Source organism: Austrofundulus limnaeus, unplaced genomic scaffold, assembly GCF_001266775.1.
Source record: "Austrofundulus limnaeus strain Quisiro unplaced genomic scaffold, Austrofundulus_limnaeus-1.0 Scaffold76, whole genome shotgun sequence".
NCBI classification, from domain to species: Eukaryota; Metazoa; Chordata; class Actinopteri; order Cyprinodontiformes; family Rivulidae; genus Austrofundulus; species Austrofundulus limnaeus.
In genome coordinates this window covers 859,180-867,522 of record NW_013952478.1, presented here as the reverse complement: position 1 = coordinate 867,522, position 8,343 = coordinate 859,180, and the positions used below count along the sequence as shown (strand labels likewise).

Here is an 8,343-nt window from a genome sequence, read left to right as displayed (position 1 = left end):
GAGTTAGAAGCAGCTGGGAGAACCGGTAAATGTTTAATAGTCAATACTTATCAAAATTCAAGAACCTTCTAGTAAGTAGGTAAATATTTAAACATGTCCAATAAAACATCACATAAATCAGCTGAAATGAGACACTCAGATGAAATACTCTGTTTTGCTTCTGCTGTACACCTTTTTTTTAAAGGACTTCTTTAAAAGCACCTCCTGAGTGCTCAGCATCCGACCCAGCTGAGCTGCTTAAACTGGTGACTTTAAATCGGAGGGGAAAGGGATGTGGTTTGCATGAGGTAGATTTGAGAAAGGAGCTGAAAACAGTCGTCGTGTAAGCAAACGTTGTCATTTCTGTATAGTCGTCCGACAGGTTCTTCTTTGTTTCTGCACACACCTCCTGAGTGCTTCACAGAAATACTTGTCAGGAGACTGAGATTAGAGGATGGAGGTGAAGCTACGGTTGTTGTGTCAAGATTTGTTCTTTCAAGGTGACGGGGTGAATGATTCACAACAGGAAGTCAAACAAATGTGTCAACCAAGGARACGGTGAGCTGGGGCAGGGCGAATAAAAAAGGAAAGTTCCAACGTGAGAAATGGATGCACTTGATGACGGCAACGAAGACTCAACTACAGTTGAGAAAGTACGAGGAAAGGAAGGGTGTGAAGATGTTGAAACGGTACAAATTGTGAATTTAGGTGTCAAAAAGAGGTTAAAGGAAGGGAGAAAGTGCAGACAGACTGCTACGTAACTGGAATACAGCAGCACATTAGCACAAAGCTAATTGGTTAAACTGAGTTATAAATAACTGTTGAGTCTGCCAGGTCCAAGTGGGGGGCAGGCGTACCTGGCGGTACTTTACAGGGGCAGACAGTGGCAACGATAAAATTCAGCCTGTCTGGACTGTGAGAGGAGTCTGCTGACGTTCATGTTATTCCCAAAACAAGATGCAAAGGTAGATTGTAGCGAAATGCAGGTCCGGTTTGGTTATTCAGCTATGATGGGATGGATGCTTGTTTTGCGTTGCTGTAAGTGAGCCAATTGGATCGTGTTTCAGATTGTATTAGTTTGTTCAACTACCTGTTTGTTTATAATTACCGTAGATGTCATTAAAATTCTCGTGAAGTGTGCTGACAACTAAATCACAACAAGGTATTAGCTTTAAGGTGATGACCGTAAGTTTTTTATCAGCAGTGAAGCGTACATTTATCTGTGGTAAAGCCTGGGAAACCTGTGGGAAGAGGAGAAACTGAGGAATAATAATAATAATAAAAAAGCTCCTTGTTATACATCAGGAGTTATATAAGAGAGAAAGCAGAGAAAGTTTGACTGCGTGGGGAGAAATGTGACCTCAGTGTTTAAAACGGGATGGAGATGCTGTACGAGGCGGCAGAGCTTCTTGTCTTTAAATAAAAGCATGCAGGCTTTTCTGTGCATCATCCTTAACCACAAGCTTTTATTATAACGTCCTATAAGGACGATTTCACGTCCAGGAAACCCATTGTTTTTGCCAGTGCTGGTTTTAAATGGTTTACTTGGCCTCACAGATCTATGTGAAGTTGTTAGTGTGAGGTAAGAGGAGAGCCTGGTGTAAGAGGAGAAGCTTTGGGTTTCAGGTGAGCACATCCGTTGCTCGTCAAGAAACCGGTTGAGGATTTGAAGGGTAAACAGTTTGTGTTTGGTCTACAAATACAGTATACTGCCTCAGCAAGTTAATTTTAGACCTCAGCATTCATAAAGYAAATATTTAAATGTATGCAGTAACAACCTGGTGTTTAACTGCGGGGAGGAGATGACTGCTTTTGAGTTTAACTAATAAGTAAGATCAGGGGTGTCAAACTCAGCCACACAAAGGAGCCAAAACTCAAAACTTGGTCCAAGCCCAGGACCAAAATGTTACAGGATGAATTATTCTTAGAAGTACAAATGGAATTTTATGTAGCCTAACAGATAAAAAAAAACTCATTTAGAGAAAATCTTTTGCATGTATTTCTTAAGCCTCACTCTCTGACAACTTTTTGATTTATTAATCTAATAAAGTTCATTGTGTCTATAAAATCAATCTACTACATTTTCCTCATTACTAGACACTTTTTTATCACATTTTATTTTATTATTTCTCAAAGATACGTTTTAACAAAATCCAGCAAATTGAGTAAAAAAATAAAGAAAACCTTCACTTCAGATGCATCTTCAGTTATTTTTTTAAGGTAACCAAATGAGTAAACCAGAGGAATACTATATATAAAACTGACTCATACCGTCTTTATAGACTCTTGGTAATCTATGAACTTTGTATAATACACTATCTATTAATGCTATTTTTACTAATAAGCATGGAATTAGTTGTTGGGTTTTGTTTTAGATGAATATCTTTGATCTGATATCTTCAGCTCAGTTCTAATATTAGCCCTGATTTGAATTGAAAAACCAAACCACAAGCTGGGCAGGTTTTATTTTCAGCCTCTTCTGGGAGGTTCAAGRTTAAGGTTGGCTTCAGATCTGCTCTGTTTACATTTTGAAGCGAACCTGAGGGAGCGTCGTGAAGGCCGGGCACTCCTCCGCTGCTGCAGAGGGTAAATCTACAGGATCCATGAGTCAAGAAAAACAAAGGACGTGTTTTCCACGCAGACAGGCTCATCGCTCTTACTCTGAACACTGAGGAGGGGGAAATGACGAGACAGAAAATATTGCTACWTTTGTTGAAACGGTTTGTTAAAAAAGTAGAAACTGTAATGTGGCAGTRGCTTTTTTATTAGAAGTTTGCGTGTGTGCAGGTCAGACGAGTAGTATGTGGTTTGATCGGTGTAACAGGTCTACACAAAGACACATTTCTGTCATGTTACAGCTTTTGAATGGCATCTTGTATGTTGGGTGTGATGCGGCTCTCGTCTCTGAGGTCGTGGAGGTTGTCGGTGGTTAATCTGTCGAAGCATCTGCAGCCTCAGTTCAGGAACAAAGTGTTTATCAAACAAAAGCTTCTTAAAACTCCTGAACTCAGTTGATTATTTTTTCCTGATATGAACACAAAAAGAAAAAAAACTGGCAGAGATACATTTAAATTGGAAATTAAAATGGAAACATTTGGTAATATTTCACTTTATGCAAAAAGCTTTTTTCTTTATACTAAATTGAGTGAATGTTTATCAGAGCTGCTCAACTTTTAGGCTGCAGAGTATATAATTAATGTAGTCTTGAAAACATAAATTTTGTCTGTATGTTTCTACTGTTTTTATAGTTTTGATAGTTTTTATAGTTTCAGAGCTCAGAGCAGTGAGAGGAACACCTTTTCACAGAAATCATAACGCTATAAAAACATTTTTCTGTTTACAGACGTCTGTTCCTGCTGGTTAACCTGCTGCTACGACACATTTGGATTTTATTGTCCTTTTAATTGGGACTGATTCTAGTTTTATATTTATTTGCATGTTGAACGAACAGTAAGCAAAGTAAACGATTTACACAATGAATCATTACTCTTTAAAAAAAAAAAAAAACAACAACCTCCGCCCGGTTATTGTGGTTTCCCATAAACCTGTGTTTCTAATCAATCTGTTCCTGGTTCTTAAACTGTTTGCGTCAAAGTCCTTGTTCTGTCCTTGCTTTGGCATTTTTCAACACAGATAACAACCATTTCACACACACACACACACACACACACACACACACACACACACACACACACACACACACACACACACACACACACACGTTCTGTTTGACACCACAGTGCTGCCTTTGGTAAATGTTTTATGAACTGCCTTTGTCTTGCACGTTGTGCACCTGGCCTTGGTTAAAGAGGAGGGTTTGTCCAATGTGTGTGTGTGTGTGTGTGTGTGTGTGTGTGTGTGTGTGTGTGTGTGTGTGTGTGTGTGCACGCGCGCGCAACAGGGTGTGCTCTCCTTTAATGAATAATCATTCTTGTGGCCTTCATTTTGCCCACTGCTTTGCCAGACTTTGCAAAGAAAAAGAAACCGACGGTGCAAAGCTCCGGATTTGTCATTTGCGTGACCACCCATGATGGGATTTCTTGTTTTGTCTTTGTCCAGAATAAGTCCTGGCACAAGTTGAAGAACATGGTTCACTGGTCCCCGTTTCTTGAGTCCTTCAAGAAGCATCGCTCATGGGTGCAGCTAGCGGGCCATACAGGTAAGCTAATGTAGCTCTTGTCACGAGCTAGAAGATGAGGTGGATAGCACCTGTCGTCTGCTGCAGATTTAGTTAGTTTTTTTTTTTGCTTTGCATTGAGCACTTTTAACACAAAAACCTGGAAACAGAAAAGAAAAAGCAGGCAGCCTGACACTGTTTAAAAGTAACAGAATYGCCTCTTTGTCCTTTTCAAGGTAACTTCCAGCTGGAGGAGTGCGGGCGGCTGCTGAAGCGATACTGTGAGTGTGAGCAGCAGTGTCTTCAGAAGCTGATGAACGACGTCCTGCAGCCCTTCGTGCCCGGATACTACGGCGTGGTGCAGAAAGACGAGCAGGACTACAACATCATGGACGACCTGCTGGTCAGCTTCGACTCGCCCACCATCATGGACTGCAAGATGGGCAGCAGGTAGAGCGGAGACTCCCTGACCGCACTGACCGCAGGGTTCACGCTTTATTCAACGTGTTAAGAAGATGTGCCAAATTCATTTCAGGACCTACTTGGAAGAGGAGCTTAAAAAAGCAAGAGAACGTCCACGCCTGCGGAAGGACATGTACGAGAAAATGATGGCGGTGGACCCCGGGGCCCCCACGGAGGAGGAGCGGGCGCAGCAGGGGGTCCTCAAACCCCGGTACATGCAGTGGAGGGAGACGCTCAGCTCCACCGCTACGCTCGGCTTTCGCATCGAGGGCATAAAGGTCAGAGGCCAACCCGAACATCCCTCCCTGTTAACATACCTGGATGCAGGTCAAAACAATGAAGCCTGTTTGTACAAGAAAGACACAATTAGTGGGAGTAAACTTCTGAAGTGGAAATATAAAGCAGGCTTTAGTTTGTCTGAACATGCTGCTGTTATTTAAATAAATAATCCCAGAGTTTATTGGGGTGTAAAATAATCTCTTTGCATGCTTCAAAGATACAAATGAAAGCATCTCTTCACTAGGGTTGGGCAATATTGGCAAAAAAATTAATCACGATTAATTGTGGTATTTAGACAATAACGATTAATTTGACGATTAATCCCCTGGAGTCCCTGGACATCCTTATGTCCTGGTCACATGACCARTTTAGTGGGAAAGATTTCCTTTTCATAAAAATCTGTTCCAAATTGTGTCAAAATTACAGACTTCAGGCTGTACATCAATTTTTTTAATTGTGTTGATGAATAAATTACAGATTTTTTTAATGTTTGTCATATTTGAAGCAGAGAGGAGCAGCGCACTGACTCTGCCTCGTGGCGTTAATCGTATTAATCATCAAATGCCAAAAAATAATCGATTAATGTTTTTCTGACGATTAATTGCTCACGGTACGATTATGCCCAACCCTACTCTTCGCTGTGTTCGCACGGTTCAAATCATCTGTTTTCAGTTTTACTTTCGTCTGAAGTGATCCTACGGTTCTTATCTGCAGAATCTGGAGCAGGATTTTCTCAAAACCTTTAGTCTCCAAAAATAAACCATTTTCAAGATGTAAATCAAAATATGACCGGAAGATAAAAAGAGCAAAAACAAAATAATCTCATGTGTTTTTTTTGTTGTTTTTCCCACAGAAAGCTGAAAAAACTCGCAACACCAACTTCAAGAAGACGAAGCACAAAGACCAAGTGATGCAGGCCTTGGAGGACTTTGTCGACGGCAACACCCAGATTCTGGTAAGTTACTGAAGAAAGCAACAGTCAGGGTTGGAACTGGTAAAAAACAGGGACAGTGTTGAAGCTGTTTTTTGTCTTAGTTGAATGAAAAGCTGAATTTGAAGCTACTGGCAGCAGACAGTGATCATAGTTTGACAAAGACAAACGCAAACTTGTCATAATCAGTTCCTGTCTTGTTAGATTAGGAACCAATCATGGACTCGGGTTTTGGTCTCGTTGCACCACAGCTTGTCTGAACAAGAACTACATTCTGCAAACAGCAACTTGACGGTCGTGTTTCTTTCTCAATTCCCATTATGTAAGATTTAAAATGGAAAATGTGCGTTTGCCTCAGTTTCTCCGGTCTTTTTGCAGCTCTTGCTTTGCGTCACGTTTAATGTTCAAACAGCACGTGTTGAGATGAAGGATGTAAAGTTTTAGATTCATTAGAACCAGTAAAAAAAAAATTTTTTTTTCTTTTGTATGTTCAGTTCAGTACCTTCTTTTTTGTGTGTTTTCTGTGTTGCAACTTCCTGTTTTCTGTTCTCTCGTAATAATTGGTCACATCCTTTTTTTTCTGTTTTTATTTTAAAGAAACTTTACCTGCAGCGGTTGGAGGAACTCCGCTGTGTCCTGGAGCAGTCACAGTTTTTCAAGACACATGAGGTGGGACACTGTCTCTTTTCTCAAACCCGTCCTCTCAAACCCGAGGTGACCCGTCTCACCGGTTCCTTCCTCCGTAGGTTGTGGGCAGCTCGCTCCTGTTCGTGCACGACGCCTCCGGAAAGGCCAAAGTTTGGATGATTGACTTTGGGAAAACCGTTCCCCTGCCCGCCCCGATGACCCTGAACCACAGGACCACCTGGGTCGAAGGCAACAGGGAGGACGGCTACTTGTGGGGACTGGACAACCTCATCGACATCTTCAGCAGCATGCTCCTCAAGACGCCTTAAGAGGGAGACAAAACCCAAGAGGAGCGCAGAAAAAGATGGTTGATTTTTACACAAGCTGAGACTGGAGGAGTGGTTTTAAGAGACACGTATTCAAGTCTTTATTATTTTAAACATCCCTGCAGTGATYCAAGTATCTTAATCAATGTCAGAAGCAAAAAAACACAGGACCTTGTGTTGTGATCGTTCAGAGCTTCAGATTCAGGGAAACATGAGCAAACAGGAGGAAAGGGATAATTCCAACATACAAGTCTATTTTATCACACAAACTGTGACTTATTTTCTGAGAATACAATCCTCAGTTAACCTTTTCCCTAAAAAGATACACCATCGCTCCTCAACGGCGCCCTCTCTTGGTTGCACGGCGCAGTTGTCGTGTAGCCAGGAAATGGAACCACCTTAGTCTTTTAAGCATATGGTAACACTAAAACACTGGTCTGACCAAGTGTTGACTAACTCAGTATGTAAATAGAGCTTAATTTAATTTTTATTTTATTTTTTTAGTTTTTGGCTGTGGGTTAACCTTCTTACCGTTTCTACGACGTATGTGCCTGGCTCTTTTTATTTTTAATAATACCGATGTTTGATCATTCCAGTGAAAACGACGTGCTCCAAAGAGTTCAACCCAAGTATGAACTGACTTGCATCAAACCCCAAAGTTTTTGTCTCTAATTGAAACGAGTTCATTATTTTTGTATAAGCTTTTTTTAATTGTATAATAAGCAGCTCTGAGCTTCGTTTCTTTAGAAAAAGTTTCAATCTTTTAAAAAAAACGCCACTGAACAAAAACAAGCAGTGCCTCTGTTTTCAGTATTTAGTTTACAGGTTAACATGAATCTAATTTGGTGTTCAGTTCTTTTTAGTTTAGAGGTTTTTGACAGTAAAAACCAAGAATCAAGTAAAACTGGAATTGACTGGATGATTTTAAAAYGATCCATCACATGGCTGGAAAGTTTTCAGATTAAAAGTATAAATCATAATCTGTATTTAAATACAATAAACTGGATATTTGTGTCTTATTTTAGTATTCAACATATAGTTTACTAAGAGAGTTCAGTCTTCCAGATGTTCAACAGTGTCGAGCAGCTCTGTTTTTCACTCTGTACGTTTTATTTTACAGCTCRCTTCTGAAATTAATTACACAAACACCAGGGGAACGGAAGGGAGTTTCAGTGTTTACAAAGTATTAGCGTCTGCCCCATAATTTCTCTTCAGGTTAGTAAAGCGGCAAACGTCAGGTCTTCAAACTGGGTGCTGCTTTCTAAGCGAGGAAATTGGATATGAACCAGTTTTTATATTTAAAGAAAAAAGGTTTTTTTTTTTGGATGCAAACTTTGGTTGAAACCAACTAATCCCTGCTTTGTTCATCTCATGGATTGTAATAAACTGGAAATAAGAGTTTTCAGGGTGTTCCTTTATTTTTTTTTTCTTGTTATACTTGTTCAAATTTCACACTGAGGGGGCAATAAAATAAAAATGTTAAAAGATTTAAAATGATCTTTTGAATACATCTGTTCAGTCTGTGGAGAAACTTTACCCGGTTATTCTTTAAAGGGGCAATATTATGTGTTTCTCAGGCATACATTTAAATACTATACCATAATAAAGTATCCATGTCACCT

The 8,343-nt window shown here is 40.1% G+C and overlaps 1 protein-coding gene across 1 annotated transcript in view; it reads left to right on the top strand.

Moving 5' to 3' along the window:
* Positions 1-8,124, top strand: part of itpkcb (inositol-trisphosphate 3-kinase Cb) — a gene marked incomplete at its 5' end in the record, with an annotated part of 13,173 nt that extends 5,049 nt beyond the window's left edge. The window contains 6 exon segments of the mRNA XM_014011046.1: positions 4,039-4,138; positions 4,333-4,546; positions 4,632-4,836; positions 5,691-5,792; positions 6,366-6,437; positions 6,515-8,124. Of these exon segments, the coding sequence (XP_013866500.1) occupies positions 4,039-4,138; positions 4,333-4,546; positions 4,632-4,836; positions 5,691-5,792; positions 6,366-6,437; positions 6,515-6,724 (903 nt within the window). The 3' untranslated portion in view covers positions 6,725-8,124.
* Between the last annotated feature and the right edge of the window lie 219 nt (positions 8,125-8,343).